The 19,835-nt window shown below is 37.5% G+C and overlaps 3 protein-coding genes across 9 annotated transcripts; 2 read left to right on the top strand and 1 right to left on the bottom strand.

Annotated features, from left to right (window-relative positions):
* Positions 1-3,189: 3,189 nt before the first annotated feature.
* Positions 3,190-7,092, top strand: badb (BCL2 associated agonist of cell death b). Its single transcript, XM_041985554.1, has 4 exons — positions 3,190-3,347; positions 4,052-4,201; positions 4,942-5,162; positions 6,070-7,092. Exons 2-4 carry the CDS (start codon positions 4,060-4,062, stop codon positions 6,205-6,207), a joined length of 501 nt encoding a protein of 166 aa, XP_041841488.1. The 5' UTR covers positions 3,190-3,347; positions 4,052-4,059; the 3' UTR covers positions 6,208-7,092.
* An 814-nt stretch (positions 7,093-7,906) lies between these two features.
* zgc:101765 (uncharacterized protein LOC450036 homolog) lies at positions 7,907-10,630 on the bottom strand. 2 transcript variants are annotated; one of them, XM_041985547.1, is made up of 7 exons: positions 10,477-10,630; positions 9,837-10,140; positions 9,612-9,757; positions 9,382-9,521; positions 9,125-9,283; positions 8,851-9,037; positions 7,907-8,745 (listed from the first exon to the last, which is right to left on the bottom strand). In XM_041985547.1, the coding sequence occupies exons 2-6, from the start codon at positions 10,097-10,099 to the stop codon at positions 8,858-8,860; spliced, it is 888 nt and encodes a 295-aa protein (XP_041841481.1). In that variant the 5' UTR covers positions 10,100-10,140; positions 10,477-10,630; the 3' UTR covers positions 7,907-8,745; positions 8,851-8,857. The 2 variants fall into 2 exon arrangements, with proteins under 2 accessions (XP_041841481.1, XP_041841480.1); XM_041985546.1 differs by having other exon boundaries at positions 7,907-9,037.
* Positions 10,631-10,702: 72 nt separating this feature from the next.
* LOC121639956 (membrane-anchored junction protein) lies at positions 10,703-19,758 on the top strand. 6 transcript variants are annotated; one of them, XM_041985551.1, is made up of 10 exons: positions 10,703-10,889; positions 11,029-11,136; positions 12,901-12,949; positions 13,052-13,127; positions 13,439-13,525; positions 13,953-13,969; positions 14,247-14,383; positions 17,944-18,001; positions 18,910-18,983; positions 19,454-19,758. In XM_041985551.1, the coding sequence occupies exons 2-10, from the start codon at positions 11,036-11,038 to the stop codon at positions 19,497-19,499; spliced, it is 645 nt and encodes a 214-aa protein (XP_041841485.1). In that variant the 5' UTR covers positions 10,703-10,889; positions 11,029-11,035; the 3' UTR covers positions 19,500-19,758. The 6 variants fall into 6 exon arrangements, with proteins under 6 accessions (XP_041841485.1, XP_041841486.1, XP_041841487.1 ...); XM_041985552.1 differs by having other exon boundaries at positions 19,265-19,473; XM_041985553.1 differs by lacking the exon at positions 18,910-18,983.
* The last annotated feature ends 77 nt before the right edge of the window (positions 19,759-19,835 follow it).

Genomic DNA, 19,835 nt, shown 5'->3' with positions numbered 1-19,835 from the left:
TTGGTCTGTAGAAAATATCTGAAAGAGGAGTGAGTGCAGCTGAGGCGGCGGCAGACAGTCAGTGCCCTGGCATTAAATTGAAAGGAACATTTCAAGGGAAGCTTAAAACCGTTGCTCTCGAGCAGCCACAAACTCACATAAACACGGATGCACTCACATACTGAGTGGTGGTTTGGAGACAGTGTGGGAGCGCATACGCCTCCGTTTCCCAAAATAACCACCAGATGAGGGGCAGGGAGGCAGGGCGAGGTTGGTACGGAAAGATATAAATGGATGCTAATTGTATGGCTCCCTCAGATTGCCCTTAAATCCGGCGTACTTAAACACAAACACACACACTCTGTGTTTTCATATATGTGCATTAAGGCTATCCAACTCATACAAGAAAGTTTTAACTCACACATTCATTGATGGTAGCTTTAAAGCAAACACATGCACACAGCTTAAAACGGATAATGATTTAATGGCTTTCAAACTGCAACCGAATCCAACCAAAACTTTCATGTTATTTCTGTATAATCCTTCCAGGAATAGTTCAGAAGCAGCAAAGGGAATTGTCAATTTTCCACTTTTGCATTTACACAGTGGTGCATACTTAAAACATAGTATGAAAAACTGAATGTGCAGACTTTTCCTGTTTGTCTGTGCTTAGAAACTCAAATTAGTTCTGTTAGGATGCACTGAATTAGAGAAAGCTGGATCACATAATTTCATATCTCACCCCAGTCTCCACAAAAAACTGTTTGCTCCTTCTGTTCAAGTACCTATCACTTACTAATTTTGTTTCTAATCTCCCAAGAGGCTCTTAATTTAAGGAATGATGTGGAAAGGGAGAAGAGCCAGTTCTAAATATAAACGAATAATTATATGTTTGACCCTTGTTGATGAAAGCAAAGTGCAAGAGAGAATAACTAGAGAGATAATCAGAGAAAGTTTGCAATGCCCTGTACACCCAATAAGCAGTTTTACTCGTTTGTGGGGATTTTGTTTAAGCAACATGAAGAATAATTAATTATTTTCTGCAATGTGAGATTTTCAGAAGATTTTAGTGTTTGCCTTTAATTTCCTTATCTTTTTGTTTATATTTTGTAGCACACCACCAAAGTTGTTTTAGCAAAAAGGTTTGTTGTCTTCTGTCCCCACCTGCTGCTCATACAACAAATGACAACTAACAGCTCAGGAATTTTCTGTCTTCTCATTGTTGTGTCCAAGTAAGCAAGAGAAGGAAGAAAAATATCATTTTAAATCATTTAAACTTACCTGATGACCTTGCTGCATGTTTACGTGGTCATGTTCTGTAGGCGGCAATTAAATCTGAGTGTGTTTACAATTTTATCTGCTGCCTTTTACCACACCCTGTTTTTATCATACCAACAACTGCTAAAAACAAGTCTTGCATAAATGTTGTATGACATGAAGTGTGTCAATTTCTTGTTTAATTTGTATGTATGACTTTTTTTATTTATTCAAAAGCCAAGCTCCTGCAGATAGTAGGAAAGAGTCCTTGGGGAAAATGAAAGTGATTGACTATGAGCAGGCCACCTAAAGGAGACAGTATATCCATTTATTTATTTAATAATCTTATTTTGTAAAGTGCCTTTAAGGTTTATGGATGTCTTTGAAGTGCTCAGTAAAATAAATCATTGTGGACTTGACATGTGTGAAAACTGTGCATTGCTGTAACATCACTTATCACCCTCCTGAAAAACTGTAGCTCCTGTTTATGCCCAAACCATGGGCCCAGTCTGCTTAGATTGGTCATCAACAATGATGGCATGTAAGGCAGGGGGTCATTTTTGTTTGAGACGTATCTTAAAGAGACCATAGACAGGTATTATGCAAATGTGCAGCACAATGATATTGCCATTGAGTGAAGAGGATTAATGTCAAACTCCAAAAGACACTCGATGCGGCTCAGATGCAGTATTGTAGACTTTATGGAGCCCCCTGAGTAACATTAGTGGAATAAAAATGCATGTTTCATGAGATGAATGAGACAATTAAGTTATGGCCATTAGTTATTATGCACGATAACCCAGATATTATTGTGTGGTCAGAACTTGATAAACTGTGGCCAGAGCTTAAGAATACATACTGTAGCTACAAGATATAGTATCTAATTGTTTAATTCACAACACTGAGCTAGTTCTACATCAAGATGAGGAGGATACATTTAATTTTATTTGCTCTAATAAATGTCTCATTGTATTTAAAAGAAACTTAATTTGACTTAAATGGAGCATTTCTAAATGTAAACAATATTCAGACACTGTTGTGCTTTAGGCTACTTTTATTAAATGAGGTAGATGAACTTCACCATTTCTGATCTCGAAATCCAGCATGGCTCCTCCTGTATAAAAGGGGATGATAGCTGCAGTAATAAATTGTTTGTTGCCATCACTGATCACTGATCTGTACTGAAACAAACTTTTTGCACCCCCCTTTAAATCTAAACTGCAGACCATCTGTTATACTGTGTGTGACGTGTCATCTAATTATTGATACTGTGACATATTGAATGTCATATTAGGTACCTTATCTGTGTGCCAAAATGTTATCAATATTATTGTTATTATTATTATTATTAGTAGTAGTAGTAGTAGTAGTAGTACAATAGTAGCAGGTAATAATACATGCTATGCTAGTCCAATAACCACCCTTGGGCGCTGTATTGATCTTTTTTCAATACTCTTGCACGTTTTTTCTTCTATTGCTATCTTATTTTCATACCGTTTTAATGTGTTTGATGTAACTGATTGTTGCAACAATCACCTTTCCCTCAGATTATGGCATCATTTATATATAAATGGAATAACGAATAACAAATGGTTCTATAAGGCTTCTATATAGGACTTCATAACTTTGCAGTATTTTTCATGGACACAAAACTTCTAAACCAAAAGAAAGTGAAAGCACATAAAATGGGCTCTTGATGAGGGCGATGAAATAGAACTTTTAGGAATGTGCATGTTAGTATTGCAGTTGGGTATTTGTTTACTAGCTTTACTTTACGTAAAGGCTCAAATTTAATTTATGTACAGATAGAGTAACGCTAAATCCGAGCCAGTAAATCCGAGCCGTATAAGCGATAAGTAGGACTCTGAAACCTATTGCGCATCTTCTCTGCACATTACGGTAACCTGGGTAGACAAACAAGTCCTAGCTCGCAACAGTGACGTCAGCGCGCCGCGAAGGTGCAGTAAGGCGTCGCGATTGGATGAGCGCGAGCTAAAGTGTTTTGTACAGTCAAAAAAAGAAGACACGGATAACAACAACAACAGCCGCGGCTGCCTGAAGCTAACTAAAGACACATTGGCACTTTTCTGGCCTATTCTTTAGAGATTTCGGTAAGGAAACGTACTTATAAGCGTTCTTCCAGGCGCAGTTAGCCAAGATTGGCTGCAGCAGCTTCCGCCCTGTATGAAGTTTCTTTTGTCCTCTTCAGTCAACAACAACAAAACAAGCAAGGCAGTGTGCAGACTGTAGAAGAGGGATTGTTAGCTTGTTTAACAGCAAGCAGCCACTATTATTTGATATCAACGAGTTTGGGGTAAATTAAGTCGGTTATCTCATTTGGTTGTTTCTATGAAATACCTTTGGACCGGTCAGTATCAGGGACAACAGAGCTGAACTGATAGCTTGCTGGGTGTGTTACACAGGTGACTGTATTAACGACACGATGGATGCTGCCGTTTTATGAGTCTTGAATAATTAAGCAATGTGCTTTTGAGCAATAAAATGGTAGCAAATCAATTTTGTCACCACGTTGCACAGTGGTTTTCTTTCAAACATACATCTTTCCGCAAATGCTCCTGACTGTGAAGATGCTTAATGTCTGCTTTGTGCTTCACCCACTCAGGTCAGATACAGGGCAACATAAATATTAACTTACTTTGCTTGTAAATTGTGAATGTTGTACAATATATTCATTATTCAAGGTTATGTATTATATATATATATATATATATATATATATATATAATATATATATATATATATGGTCACATGTATATTTTATATTTTTTATATTTTTTATGTTCTATTTCTTCAGATGTCACGATGGCTGCAAATTTCACAATTTCAGACAGTGATTCAGAGCCATCGGAGGAGATAGAGGAAGGGAAAAAACAGCCACCAGCAGGACAAGCGGAGCACATCCGTCAGCGGCACACCCTCACGCTACCTGAGCTCAGACAAACAGGTAAGCATTATGCAGATAAGCATATTAGAAAGCATGGAGTACAAAAAAAAAGAGATGGCTGGTAAAACCTGAAGTCGAAATTTTGGGAAAATGACCATGTAAGATATATCAGTGTATAAATATTTCATATTGCTAATCTTTTCAAAGTATGGTTTAGCAATAACAGCCACACCCTGCAGATGAGTGCCCTACTTTATTGTTGCAATCGTCATAACAGCCAGCATGTGTTTATCCAAATTCACTTTGAATGCAGCTAATCCTCAGTAGTGCTTCTCAAAAATGTGCCTTCATTTTCTAGGGCAATGAAAAAGACTCCACCCATTAGCCTGTTGCCATTGGTGCCATTAACATGACTCATTTCAGTTTAAATCAATGAAAGTAATATTTTTATTTTATTGTCCTTCCTGTCACAACTACAATGCTGATCTTACTCTTGCACACTGATGGTAGGATAATTTGTTTATTTAAACCAAAGTAATACTCCCTCTTTTCATTGTTTTCCTAATTTTGTCTTCTTTTGGCCTCATTTGTAGAGCAGCTTTACAAAAACAAATCTTTCTCACTTTCAGTTTTATTTTCACTTAAATCCAGTTCAAGATGTTAGCATGAAATTGCATTGTTATTCACATAAAATTTAAACTAAGAGAAACAAGAGAATGAAGACCATAATATTCTTTGTGCCTTATTTACCTATAGTGTAACATCTCAAACCCCTCTCACCTTTCCCTTCATCCATGTAGGGAATGGTCGGATCAGAGTGAACTCAGAGTCCCTTGCTTCCACATTGTCCAAAGATGAGGAGCTCTTGGCGAGGGGGGAAGAAGAGGCTGGCACCCCCACTGAGGGATTTCCATTTAGGGGTCGATCTAAGTCAGCTCCCCCTGCCCTGTGGGCTGCCAAGAAGTACGGCCAGCAGCTTCGAAGAATGAGTGATGAGTTTGACAGCCTGCTTGATAAAGGGGTGAGTATGAGTAGAAAATAAAGGGTCCTCATGCAGGTAAATGATAATGGTGCGTTGCCTCTGCAAAATAAAAGCCACCATGCCTTCAGAATTATGATTTTTCTTTTTTATTCAGATGTTACAAATCTAAATTATATTGTATGAATGGATTAACATGAACATAAAATCTGTGTCTGTGTCTTTATGTGCAATGAATAGTTGACCCAGTTATTTCATTTTTAACGTGAAACTTTGTCCGTGGCAGGATGGGGTTGTTCACGCAGCGGTGTCCGTGTCTTTAAATATTCAAATGGGATGTATACATTTTTGTACTTTCTCAGCACCTCAATCAGCTGTTCATTAAATAAGTCTCATAAAAAGACGAGTGGGGAAGAGAAAAGTGGAGGCAGAGCAGGAGAATGTGGCAGGAGAGAGCAGCAGGGAAGCTGTGGCCGACTTTCTGTACAGCAGAGCCTTTGAGCTCTTCAGAATCAGATGGACTTTATTAGTCCCAGACTGGGACATTTCAGTGTTACAACAGTATTATAAAATGAGAGGGAGGGGGGAAAAAAGACAAGAGAAATCAAGTGCTCTCAGCCTGGCTGCAAACTCTACCATTTGATGTTAGCCTTAAATAAAAGTTTTAAGTTGTAATTTTTTTTTTTTTTTTTCTGTGGAGGTGGGGGTGGCAAAGCCCTCCTCCCCAATTTTAAAACATCCTTGAGGAAACCCTGGGTTCAAAGTGATTAAAAAAAGACAGATCAATAAGTTAATAGCTCTGTATTAGTTACATATGGTAAAGGAATCGCATTGTGTTATGCCAGGATCACACTATGTTGTATTCAGCTGACTAACAGGGAGAAATAAAAAAGGTTTTCTAAGTATAAGTGCGCTATGTAAAGCTCTCTGCTGCATCTGTTTCATGCAGGAGATGAGGAAGGTGAAGAGTGCGGGGACGACCAAACAGATGCACCACTCTAAAAGCTGGTGGAACTACCTCTTTAGTCATCAGGAGACAGAGGGCGAAAACAACCATCATGAAAATCACACTCAACGCACTGAGTAGGAAATAAGAGTTGTGCAAGGCTTTTTGGGATGGAGAAATCAGTTGGGAAGACAGCAGCTTGGCAGCCACAAGAACAATGCAACCTGCGATGAAAGAAATGTTGGTTTGATCAAATATGAAGGTGTGGCTTAATGGGACACTACAGCACATGCTCAGTGAGTCCCATGTAATTTTTATGTCATTGTTAACTACTTTAAAAAAAAATGTCTTGCATTTGTGTTTTGATGGTGATGTTAAAAAAAGGAAAAACTGTTGAACAGCCTAGTGTTTAATGTAAGTCAACCAGGTGTGAAGATTGATGTTGGCTGTCTGCAGTCCACTAAATGGGTAAAATAAGAGAGGATTCAGTTATTTTTCACATCAAAACAATGCAATATACTACAGATGAAGAGATAAATGTACTAAAATAAAAAAACTAGCTATTTGAGGCCCCTTTGAGTGCTGTTAAAATGTCCTTTATGCCTTCTGCCTGTGTGATAAACAAGGCACGTTTTCCTCCAAATGTTTGTGTTTAACTTGCACAAGCTTACGACGATCACTGTAATTGTGTGCCAAAATAATCGACGGGCAACTTGAAAGAGTATAAAAAAATGAAGAATTTTTAAAGAATTAAACTTAAGTCTTTTATCCAGTTTATTGTTCTGCTACTTGCAAGCCAGTAACATCCAAAATGACTGTACTCGACTATCGGTAACTGCTTTATAAGATCAGATTTATCAAAAGAACAATCTTGTACTTGGACAATCTCTTTGTCAAATATTATCTTTTGTAAAACTTCAGGGTTAGATTATAGGTGATGACATTAAAACTACATATAAAAGCACAAACCAGCCTATCTTTATAAAGCCTTGGACAAGCAAGAAATAAAAAAAAAAAAAGGTATTTCTATGTGTAAAAATCTTGTGAATATTCTATGAAATGGCAGGGGTTGATGTTATAAGCAAGGTGATTTTACCAGAATTTTATTTACCAGGTTACCACACTGATAGTTAAGTTTGGCTAACCTAGCAATAGGCTGTGTACGATCCATGGCTGTTGTGATAAATGTTACGTGCATATTCAAGAAAATGGGGGAGGATGACTTAACTGCTGTACAGCACACTAGACTTCAGCCTCATTTCCTCAGAGGATGAATTATTTTGAGTCCAGTTTCTTTTAAACACCTTTTTTATGGATTTAAACACATTTTTTTTAAAAATCTAAACTATTAGCAGTGTGTTCAGAGTTTCTAGTCCTGTTTATGAAAGAACTTGTTTAATTGTGGGTTTTTCACTTTCATCTTTGAAGCCTCAGCTGTAGGAATGCTGATCAGATGCTGGATTTGCTATTCATATGTCATATTCAGGCTTTTGAGGACCACTTGTTTCATACTTTAACCTCTCTGGAGATTAATATTGTGAATTAAGATCTGCATTTTTATACAGCTTGGTAAAAATGATGAGGCCTGTTTTGACTTGTCTATCAATATGTGATTATTAAAAATGGTAGGTTTGTTCTACTTATGTCTTATTGTCTTCCTCTCGACTTGTATGGTTGAGTTGTGAAGTGCTTGGGTTTGCAGGCTAAAGGGCTGCATTTGTATTGTCTATACTAACATTTATTGCTTGGGTTAGGTTTTTTATAGCTTTTCCTAAACTTTGTTTTTTTAATCGGAGATCTCCAGACAATCTGAATGGTTCCACTTTTTTTTTTCTTCAAGTCAACCACTTCCCTTGTTTTAAATGTGTAAATCACCCTCTAACTGTTTAAAAGGAGTAATACTTTTATCAGATTGCTTAAGTATGAAATAGTATTATTCGTTGTCACTAATAGATGTTTACTTTTAGTACAAGTAAGACAAAGGTATCAGCTGGTGGAGAATATCTGCATGGTATTGAAAGCACGGGGTCAGATTATAAATTCTACTCCTGGACAAAGCTGAGTTGGAATTTGAGATTATAAACTAATGAAATGCCTTGAATATTCTGTAACCTGTGATATGACATTACATTGCCAGCCTTGGATGATTACCGAATCAGCGCCTTAATCTTTATTGCTCGCTGTCACATATTAACGCTCGAAGAAAAAGCACAAAGTTTATACTCATCTTTAGTCATAAATGAGAAGAAAAACAATCTGAAGGACGTTGTGTAACCATCCTTAGTATTACTTGAATCTGGAGATGAGTATGAGGAAAATATTTAATATTTTCTTTTTATTTGTTATTGGATTCTTCTTCAGTTTTTAATTACTTTTGTAAATGTATTTTCTCTACTGCTGTGGAACTTCTGATATACACTGTCCTAAATAAATGATTTTAAGAGTGATTTTAAATAGAGTTCCTTTGTTCTCTTTCACTTCAGATCTCTCCAGCATGCTGTTTTTAATGTTTGAAGATAAAGCTTGTTCACTGCAAACCTTTAAACAAAAGCGTGAAAACGCAAAAGTAATAAAAACGGTGTGATGTTTACAATTCTAAAGAATATGAAGTTAGGGTACATGTTCACATTTATTACAGGAAAATAGTAAAAGGGGGTTGAAAGGGAAAGCTCTTGGTGTGTTTAAAGGCATAAGAATAAAAAATGACAACTTAATGTGTGTTTCTCAAACTACAATTTAAGGTCTTAGTTTGATAACATGCACCACTGCAGAAACTGAAGGCATCTTGGCTTCAGGCCACTTCTGATGGATCCCAGCAGTATTTGTGCTGACAATCCAAAGCTGAAAGTCGGTTCATGTCTGTGTCACTAAGTGTGAAGTCAAAGATTTTTGCATTCTCCTGTATTCTGTCTGGATTTGATGATTTGGGGAGCACTGGGACGCCCTGCTGGACCGCCCACCTCAACAGAACCTGGAAGAAAGCAGAATTACATCTCATTTCTCCAAATGTTTGCATTAAATAAATTAATCATACATCAAGTAGAAGAGATTAGCCTGCCTGTGCAGGTGTTCGTTTGTAGTTCTTTGCCACCTCCACAACCACAGGGTCTGTGACCAGTTCTCCTTTTCCTAAAGAGGAGTATGCCTGGAAGCACACTCCATACTCCTCACATACACTCCTCAGATCTGCCTGGTACAGCTGCGGGTGAAACTCTACCTGAACGAAACAAGCATTCGCAAATAACCTTTTTTTTCTTTTTGTAGGAGATATTTAAGGCTAGATGTTATCAGTCCTGTCACTAGCCTGCATCATACCTGTAGGACTGCAGGTGGGATTCTGCAGCTCTGCATTAGTTCTTTCATGTGCGCTGGCGTGTAGTTGGACACTCCTATGGCCCTCAGCTTCCCCTGGCCATGCAGCTCCTCCAGTCTGGCCCAACTCTGAGCACGGTTCCCTGGGATCAGATGTTTAGCTGAGTCATAGTACTGCTTTCTCAACATGATACATGCTCTCAAGGAGCATACTGACATAATCTGCCTTTTACCTGGGTTGCGCTGGTCAGCCACTGGCAGTCCTTGTGTACCAGGCCAGTGGATCAGGTAGAGATCAATGTAACCTAAGTCAAGCTGAGACAGACTATGGAGGGCACCTTCCATTGCCCTCTCACCCTGATCCTTAGGGCCCAGCTTACTGCATTGAGAAAAGAAGAATGCTGAGTGAATGATCAGATTGAAATGATTGAATTAAAAAAAAAAAAAAAACAGATCACCTGGTTATGAATACATCCTCCCTGGTTAAACCATATTTAGGCAGAAGCTCCTGCAGGGCTCTGCCCAATTCAGCTTCATTTCGGTAGACGGCTGCACTGTCAAACGCCCGGTATCCAGCAGCCAGAGCAGCATCCACTGCCTGATACACTTGTTCAGAGCCCCACAACTTGTAGGTCCCCAAACCCAGGAGGGGCATCTGGAGTCCTGTATTCAGGACCACGGAAGGTGAGGAAAAGGAGGAGGAGGAGGAGGAGGAGTCCATCTGACCCACAAGACTCTATATCCTGGTTGAACTGTTTCCAGCTGCCAAAAAGTAAGAGTTGAAAGATAAATATTTGATTGTTTTTTTTTATAACATTATCTTTTTAGAGTAAGAATGAAAACTTATGACAACAGTTTTTATCGCAATGTGTGAATTAAAGAGGTAGTTTTGACACGTAGCAAATGTTATTAATATTGTTATAATGACAAACTGTTAATTCTTGGACTTTAAATATGCAATACTGACGTTAGATTGTGACAGCCGAGAACACTGCTGTTTCACAGAGTTAATAAACAGCAATAACATATTTAATTTAACAAATTTGCGGACCGCTATTAAATTAATGTCACCATTTTACATCGATGTTTCAGTCTTACCTTCCGGGTGTCCAGTTTGAAATTTAGAGGTGACTAAACTGACAATGAACAATAAAGTGGAAAAAGTAATAATAAGGCCAGAAAATGACACGAAAAAGTTCTCTATTTTGCTTAGCCGCTCTACCTACTACGTATGGTCAGCTGACAGTCATGTGACAACTTAATGCCGGGCGGGTTTTTTTGCCGTCACCATAGTGACACCTGCTCTTACACAGCTGATTTGACGAAGGTCCAGCTAATCAATGCAGCCAAAGAGACCGAAAGGCGGGACTTAAAGATGTACAGCGAATCCTGAGACGAGCCAATCATTTGATTGACGGGACCATTTTTAACTGTTGAAGTCCTGCCGGAGGTACTTAGCGCGAGAGGATAACAGCGAAAATTGGTGTACGCCATTTTCTTCGAGTATTACGGTAACTTTAGAGAAAAGTTTTGTTTTTTTTATTGCAAAACATGTCAATGCTAGCTGAATATACTAAATATGTTTTTTCAATGGTGTTGCGCCACATAGTCAACATTATGTCCTCTGTCTTCTGTCACAAATTACTACAGGTCAGCCATGTCACTTCGGACCTCTTCCTTCCCCATCCCAGAAACCCGATTTTTCAAAGCTGGAAATTTCATCTTCAGGTTCAAAATCCGAGGAGGTACCAGCTACAGGCAAGACAGATTACATACATATACATATCCCACAACTTCTAATAAAGAGTGCTAATAGTTTATGGCATTATGACATTTTTTCAATGATTTTTAACTACGTCCGAGTCCCACCAAGTTTAAAGAAGACAAAGTTTGAGTTTAAAGGTAGCCCAAAAGAAATATTCACAGACAAAATCTAAAACCTGGTCTGAATAATCTATACTTCTATTTAGGACCGTTCCTACTTGCTTGTGGTACATACTGTAGGTATTACCCAACATTTGCTGCTGTGTCATCAATTTCCAGTTGATACTTTGATTATTTGGGACCATTCAATGGTAGTTTGACCAATGGCAGAGTTAGCCAATTTAGTTTTCACAAATTTAGGTGTAGTCTGGGAGCAGAAATTCTCTATACCTTTCAAACTATACTTCCATCCACTATCTTCTGCTTGTCTAAGGTCGATTTGAGGAGGCACCAGGTCCAGGAGGAAAATCGAGACATCCCTTTTTACCAGTGACACTATCAAGCCCCCTATGGTGAATTCTAAGATGTTCACAGCCCAAAAGGGATTTATAATCATTCCAGTGTGTTCTGGGCCTGCTCTGGGTTCACATCTCAGTTTTATGTGCCTGAAAACCTCCTAAGGGAGGTGACCAAGAAAGCTTTCTAGTCAGGCACGATCAGTGCCTGTATTCCATGCTCTCCCCCAAATTCTCAAACTCCTGACGCTTATCTGTCAGGCTGAGCCTAGCCACCCTATGAACAAAACTGATGTCAGCCTCTTATATCCACAATCTTTTTAATTCCCTCACAACCCATATCTTGTGACCATATGTGAAGGTTGACTCCCTCTACACAGTATCAGACCAACACAATGATCTAATTACTGCTGATGGATCCCCAATCCTTCCGGCTATTTCTGTCCAACCTGCCATTCTGAACAAGATTGCAAAATACTTAAATTCATTCACTTGAGGAAAGGACACGTCAGACCTGGAGAGAGCACTCCATCTTTTTCCCATCAAGAGCCATAGCCTCACATTTGAAGGTGCTAACCTTGGCCACTTAACTCTACTAACCTCTCAAGCGCATACTGAAGGTCATGCCTTCAGCATGCATAAGTATGCATGATAACCCTGGGGTTCTCAAACTAAATACCCTCATTTCCTCCACTTCAACTCATGATACTGTCCACGCTCACCACAAATGAACAAAACAAGTTCCCCATGTCACGTTGCCATTTTTCTTATTAGATTATATTCTTATAAGAAGTGTAAATTTTTCCCTATATCTCATTGCAGTTTAAGAGACAACAGAGCCTGAGGCAGCATATGAAGAGGAAGCATATGTTCCTTTTGCATTTGTTTAAACTCCATTCTCTTCATTCCACTACCTTAATCTCTTAGAAATATCCTGAAACATGTTCCTTAAGTTTGAGGATAGATGTCTTTTCATCTGCAAAAGAAAAGGATCTAAGCTCCCACAGGATCGGTATGCCTGCTGTTAAAGACGACAGACTAGACTAAAACTGATCTCTAACAAATCCCTTAGTGCCAGTTTTCCCTCAGAGTCTAAAAGGTAGTTTTTTTTTTCTAAAATTTAACGTGTGCTCTGAAAACCTAGCAACACTTCAGCTTTTTACTTGGCATTTAATATGTAATAATCAAAAGTTTTGGCAAAATGCATTCAGTGAAAGATGCAGTGTTAAACTGGAAATACTGGTGCTATAAAACAAAAAGATAAAGATGTAAGATGAACAATTTGTTTAATGTATTTCATCAGCAGAGAGAAAACTAATGAGAAAGATGAGGATTTCAATCAAGAAATGGAGGTAATTACTGATGCAGTGTCTACATTTGAATTTTATTATTATGACACTATCTTGTATAGATTAATTGTCTGTGTGTGTTTTCCCTCACTATGTCTCTTTTAGGATATTATCAGGACTGTTATTGGCAACCTGGACAATCTCCAGCCCTTCTGTACCAATCATTACACAATTTTTCCCTGTATCCTTCACATTAGATTGTCACTCTATCGCTGTGTTTTTATGTCTGTCATCCCTTCAGTTAACCCATTATTGTACCACCTGTTCTATCAGCCTAAAACCAATCTCTCTCATTCCTAACCTCTATTACTCTCTATTACTGTAATATTTTTTTCTCTCTCTGCAGACTGTTGTTTCATGTCTTTGTTTTCTGCCACAAATTATATAAAACAATGTAAGACAATTATTGCAATGTGGTTTAGTAGGTGTAAGTAGCCCCCTGTGTCACCACAAAGCACTTAAGTCATTGTGTTTCTTAACTGTGGCTACCAGATAAAAAGTGTCGGGAAGTCAGTAAAAATAATCTGCAAGTTTTCCCGCATACAATAATCCTTTATGTGGAAAAAAATATGGAGAAAGGTGAGGACAGATGCGGCATATGCTTGATAAACTATAAATAAAGTTTTATTCCGGAAAGTAATGCTTGTACTCCATCACATTTCTGAACCTGCTACACCATCTTGTTTGATTTTAACAATACAAATACCATGTATTGTACCATTTATCCATGACCATGTATCTGTGTGCAGCACCATGTAAAAGTGTGGATAAGTGTCGTTAAACTGCTGAGGTGGAGGTCACTTATTTGATGAAGTGTCATTCTAACTGGCTGAGCTTGTACATGCATATTGTGCTTTCTGTGTTAAATAGCAAACAAACCTGTAAGCATAACTAGTCCTGTTATCTGGCTGTGGTAAAGTACAGATGCTAATGACAACTGTTACTGTTGGGGTATGATCACTTTGATAACTTCTCACATGACTTTGTTTTATTTGTCTTGTTTCAGAAAAGCCATCAGAGAAGGTGAGTTTTTTTGTTGTTTTGTTCATATATATATATATATAAAACAACACCAATGTTATTATCAAACCGTCTTGTCTGATAAAGAGGCTTTGGACAACACCAACACTGTGTACTGTAATATAGTAACATAAGACACAGCACATTTTTGTTTGTGAGCTTGTACCTTTTACCTGCCAATATTTTTTGCCACAGTTTGTTTTTTGTGTGGTACATATTGTTAAAAAAATTATTTGACAAAGTAGAGCATTATAATTGACAGTATTTTGTTTCTTTCTAGAGAAAAAAGGAAACGCAGCATGTCTGCTCCGTTTCTGATGAGCCTCGGTCAAAGCGCTGTCGGAGAGACTCGCCACTAGAGGAGGCCATACTCCAGGATTTAATTCAGGACATGGCAGCAGAACACAGTGTGACTGGGTGAGTGTCTTTTTCTGTGACTTACCTGCAACTTTTAGCAACACACAACCCCAAAATTACCTAGACCCTCTATTAGAGTTTATTATATTTCACCCTCTATCTTTTTTGTTAGTTTTTGAGTGGCACAGTGTGACGATGCTGTCAGATTTGCTTTAATACATCTGACATATTTAAACAAATAGGGTTCTATAGACTTGAATTGTAATTGTGATTCACTTCGTAAGTGTGTCCTTTAAACTTAATATTTGTTATAATACATAAATCAACTTTTCAAATAAGGTAGTGTACTACATACCATACAATGACATCGGACATTTCATATGCCAGACACTGTCAGAGCTGCTTGAAAGTTTTTGGGTGAGTTCTGAGCTGTCTTTGCAGGACTATTGTTTTCATTTTAATTAAGTTATACAAGAGCTATCTACATCGTGAATATCAACAGGTTTTTATTGGCTTCATCATGGATCAAAATGGGATGTAATGTACTGGCAAACGCCAGCGTGTATAAATTAATTTTCAAAACTGCTAATATCTATTTTCATTATTTCATTCGATGTGAACAGGATATGTTGCTGTAACAAGAATATGCTTGTTCACACTAATCATGTCATACACAATCTCAGGCAGCTCACAATCACGCAAACATTATTTGTGTCATCCCCTTTGTGTCTTGCACACACAAACACACGCTCCAGCAGTTCTTGCAGTTATGAAACAGACATGAGGCGAACGGGCGCCACCTCAATCACCCTGACAGATCAGTGGGGCGAAAATGATCATTTCAAGATTGTATTTAACTTATGTAAACAGAAGGGCGCCTTTTTTAACCTGAACACACACTCAGATGCACAAACTATGTAAACATCCTGCAAACAGCATAGCCTCAAGCAATTTCACAGGAACTGTTGAGCATTTCGAATCCTGACCATTAGATCAATGTGTGCAGATGAAGATGCCACACATTAAAACTGAGGTTTGAGTTCAGTCATCACTTATTGTTCATGTAAAGCAAAACCACATTTACTGTACTGAATATAAAATACTACACATACTGTCAGTCAGTGCTCTATTTTCTGAGGTTTCCAACAAACTGCTTCGTCATTTGGCATTGAGGTGTGTGTGTGTGTGTGAGCATCTGCATGATGCCCTAGAGCGACAGATAGTTTGTTTTTGTGTTAAACCTGCTGTGAAAAAGGGAACTGAAAAGAATGAGTTTCAGAGAGCAAGTGTGGACATATTATTGTAAGAAAGAAAAGCCTGCTTTTGTTGTTATTTCTATATAAGTTTAGTGCTCTGAATAAAGATATTAATGCTGTATTTTGTTGTTTAAAGCTTTGATCAGTTAGAATATTATGTCTGAGAGCAGAACTGAAGGGGACTCTGTATTTTTCTGGTCTCTTTTCTTCTAAGTTAGGAACATTAATCTTATTAAGCATCCCAGAAAAGTTCCCATTTTTCTTTTTTTGCCAGGAACTGGTACCTTTGTTATGTTTATATTGTGTACATCCAAGTGATTTTTACAGTTCTTGAATCTTACTGAGGAAATCTTAATTTATTCTCAAGAAAATTGAGTCATTTTACTTCGTTGGAAGATATTTTGCCAGTTCATTGTCTTCACACACTGATATGAAACATGTATTAACTCTATAGTTCTCTATGTAGACACTTCACCCTCCTTGGCTCAAAACCCTGTTGTACACAATCTGATCCTTGTCTTCTGCCCCCTGGTGGATACAATAATAATAATAATACATTAATGCACTACAATAATTTTGACATAGCACACAGTAATAAACAGTAAATATACAAAAAGAAATTTGTTAATTATATTTTACATTTCATTAAAGAGCCAAATAAAGATTTAGGATTTAAAAAATTGACTTTTATTATCCATTTCTTCTGAGTCCATGACTATTCTCAGGCCTCTGACTTGATTGATAGTTTTTAACATCTCTGTTTTAAGCTCAGTGCTGACTTTTAATCTTTCTTTCTTGGCTGAAGGAAATTCTGGCACATCCAATCTTTAATTTGATTAATGCATTTGATCAGTGTTTCGATTGGACTATAGTCTACTGGTGAGATGGTTATGTAGATTTGGTTGTATGGGTATTATTGTGAGTTGTGCCAACGCTTTATGTCTGTCTTATATTCATTATGTACAGCACTTCAGTCAACCATTGTTGTGTTCAAAAGTGCTTTATAAATAAATTTTTATTTGATTTGATTTGATATTGTGTTAAACAGCTGTGGCCCCAAGATGGAGCCTTGGGGAATTCCGAAGGTTATTTTATTTCCCTCTGATTTATCAGTTATCCTAAAAAATTTCAAGAATTTTTGCTGGAAATGACAAAGTGTTCTTGTTATTCTGAATGGCGAACTCATCATTTTCAGAGGACCCAGAGATTCCAGATTTAAACTGTAGTGTTTCCACTGTCTGTTTTCAAGCAGATGTCATTGAAGACCCTAAGTAGAGCAGTCTCAGTACTGTGATGGCCAAAAACCTGACTGGTAGACATCAAAACAGTCATTTTGTGTCAGAGAGTTATGTAAGTTGAAAGACAGCTTTTCTATCATTTTGCTAAGGAAGGGGAGGTTTGATATCGGCCTATAGCTGCTCATGAGTGACAAGTCATAGTTGGGGTTTTTTCAGGAGTGGTATATGCCAGCTGTTTTTAAGGTCTGAGGGAAGACACTTAAAAGCAGAGACATGTTTGTAATCTGTAAATCTGACACCATGTGGCCTGAAACATTTTTGAAAAACCCTGTTGGCAGGGTATGAAGGCAGTAAGTGGTAGACTTCATGCGACAAATTATCTTGTCGCATGAAGGATGGCCAATGATCTTATCCCGGTTTTTTGGATTAACCTAAGAAAAGTGTGTCCTGGTGTTTATGTCTCCTCTGAGTCGATGACAGTGATGATATATCCTGAAGCTGGTATGGAAGCAATTACTGCCTGTTTTACAGATTTTTGTCAGTAAAGAAAGAAGCAAACTCATTACAGACCCAGTTGTATAGAAGTTCAGGGTTTACTAACGAAGGATTAGTAGTCTGTCAACAGTAATGAACTAGGCATGAGCATTATTGTTGTTTGAAATAAAATGTCAGTTCTTTGCAATGGTGTCAGGAAAAAAAATATGATTGTGTTGCATTTCTCTGCTCCAGATTATAAACCCTCAGTCTCTCTTTATAGATTTAATAGTGAACCTGCAACTTTGTTTTTCACCACCTGCATTCACTTTTTCAACATTATTGTTTTTTTTAACATCTTACCATGTTTCTGTTCCTTTTTTGGCTCCAAAATGAAGCATTCTATATCATTAATGCACAATTAAAGGTGTTAGCAGGTCATGAGATCTTCAAAAAGAAGTTCTTACCCATACCCTGTTATATTTGTGGTTATCATTGTGCAAAGATTGTATGTAAAATATGTATTGTTCATCTCCAATGCAGCTTTTCTATGATAAACATAGCCTAATTTATTTTCAATAAAAAATCTCATATACTGTATTTGAAATTATTTATAAGGTATAATTCTGAATTAAATGTCTCCAACTTACAGAAAAGTGGACGCAGGCCGTCAGCATGAAGGAGAAAAGGTGGATCCTGTATTTGAGGAGGTAATGCTTTTAACTGATTTGTTAAACTTTTTGTCAAATAAACAAGTCAGTCATTTTATGCCACAGTTACTTAGAATGAACTGATTTTGAGAATTCATCTTATAATGTCCATCTCATGTCACTCTTTCACTTCCTTTTTAACGCATACACAAATACACACACACTTGCAGCATCTGTCTTTATTGAAGCCCCGGGCTAACATTAGCGCAGACAGGTAGGATAACAACAGTGATTATGGTTAATAATAGCATTACATCAGGCAGATTGTAGGAGTAAATGTGTAACTGTGTGTATGTGAGAGAGTGTGTGTGTGTGTGTGTGTTTCTAGTGATGTACTTCAGTTTGATTAGCAACCAAGTCCGCAAATTACCCTCCTCCGCACCCTGTCACGTCCATGGCCTTTAATCTAATCTGACCATGTATTCTTACACTTGTCCACTCTGGCTTTTTTTCCACCTCTTCATGCTCTAGCCTTTTTTTATTTTTCCTTTACTTTTTTTAAGTGGAAAAAATTATTTAAACTCATGTCAGCTCGAGAGGGTTTTTTTTTTTCAACACTAAAAAGGAAGTGCAGATGCAAATCTACAAGCTTTAAATGGATTAGATTGGAACTTTGTGGTCTGTTGGAAGTATGTCATTCTTGCACACACAAGTCCAAAAGATTAATAGTTACATTTTTTTATGAATCAGTTCCAAATTACAATGAAAGTGAGAGCAGTTTTACCACTATGAGCTATTTGTTTTTAAACAAGCCTCTGGTTTCATATATATACTTTTAGTTGACAAACATTATCTACCAACTCAGGATAGGCATTTCTAACTACAATGAATTATCTTGCTCCTTAAAAACCACAGATACATAGACCTAAATACATCATATTTTTATTTTTATATATATATATCTACAGCACACAAAGACGCAGGACCCAGGACAGCAGGAGGTGACACCAGTGAGGCCAGGGATTCTCAAAAGGATGGCCAGGTTGGAGCAACAGCACAATGAACAATGCCGTAACCAAATGGTATTTTGCACACGTGTTAAAAAAGTAAAAAGTGAACACAGCAAGGTAACACTCAGACCAGTGGAGATGGTACAGTAGTTATGTCTAATTTGTGAATTTGATTGACTTTTACACCCTCGGGAGAAGCTAGCTGATTGTACAGTGGATGTGCAAGCAAGACGTTGTCAGAGACTACAGAGTGTTGGGGAAATCCACCTATTATATGCACAGACATTTCAATATTTCTTTGACATATCTGCAGAGACAGATGCCTAATGTCCTCAGGCACATGAAGGATTGACAGGACCATGTTTGGCATGAGTCTGCAGTTCATGGTAGTAATGATATACAGTAGCAGCCTTATGGGATGAACCCACTGTGGTAGTAAAGATGTCTATGATTTGTCTACTTAAAAAGAGTGAAAAAGGCCCATTTTTTCCTCTCTTTTCAGGCACATCTTCCGATTCCTTTTTAAAAACCTTGAAAGTTCAGACTGAAGCTGAAAAATGGAACCAACAACCAAGGCAAATACTACTCCTTAATATTTAATATGTGTAACAGGGATGTTCTGCTTTTACAAGTCCATGAAAACAAGAACAGAAGTTTATTGGCACAGTTTAATCACAACGTATACAGTGCATTCATTTACTTTTCATTTTACTGATATCTGCAACATTCTTTGGTTTCATCAACAGATTTTATTTACAAAATTTCTTGAAGTTCAGATTCATAAATATAAATAAATTTTGTACATTCTTTGGTCTCCTGTCTGTGATTAGTAGTTATTGCAAAGAGTGGATTAACCATTAATTAGACCTTAACATGTCCATGAA

Source organism: Melanotaenia boesemani, chromosome 5 (genome assembly GCF_017639745.1).
Source record: "Melanotaenia boesemani isolate fMelBoe1 chromosome 5, fMelBoe1.pri, whole genome shotgun sequence".
NCBI lineage: Eukaryota > Metazoa > Chordata > Actinopteri > Atheriniformes > Melanotaeniidae > Melanotaenia > Melanotaenia boesemani.
This window is presented reverse-complemented; position numbering and strand designations above follow the sequence as displayed.

Excerpts from the sequence above, each read along its gene's own strand:
- badb (XM_041985554.1), top strand. The coding sequence starts at position 4,060 with ATGGCTGCAAATTTCACAATTTCAGACAGTGATTCAGAGCCATCGGAG. Across the intron at positions 4,202-4,941 it reads ACCTGAGCTCAGACAAACAG|GGAATGGTCGGATCAGAGTG; the intron begins GTAAGCATTATG and ends TCATCCATGTAG. Across the intron at positions 5,163-6,069 it reads ACAGCCTGCTTGATAAAGGG|GAGATGAGGAAGGTGAAGAG; the intron begins GTGAGTATGAGT and ends TGTTTCATGCAG.
- zgc:101765 (XM_041985546.1), bottom strand. The coding sequence starts at position 10,099 with ATGGACTCCTCCTCCTCCTCCTCCTCCTTTTCCTCACCTTCCGTGGTC. Across the intron at positions 9,522-9,611 it reads GGCTGACCAGCGCAACCCAG|GGAACCGTGCTCAGAGTTGG; the intron begins GTAAAAGGCAGA and ends ATCTGATCCCAG. Across the intron at positions 9,038-9,124 it reads ACAAACGAACACCTGCACAG|GTTCTGTTGAGGTGGGCGGT; the intron begins GCAGGCTAATCT and ends GCTTTCTTCCAG.
- LOC121639956 (XM_041985549.1), top strand. The coding sequence starts at position 11,036 with ATGTCACTTCGGACCTCTTCCTTCCCCATCCCAGAAACCCGATTTTTC. Across the intron at positions 11,137-12,900 it reads CGAGGAGGTACCAGCTACAG|CAGAGAGAAAACTAATGAGA; the intron begins GCAAGACAGATT and ends GTATTTCATCAG. Across the intron at positions 14,384-17,943 it reads GCAGAACACAGTGTGACTGG|AAAAGTGGACGCAGGCCGTC; the intron begins GTGAGTGTCTTT and ends TCCAACTTACAG.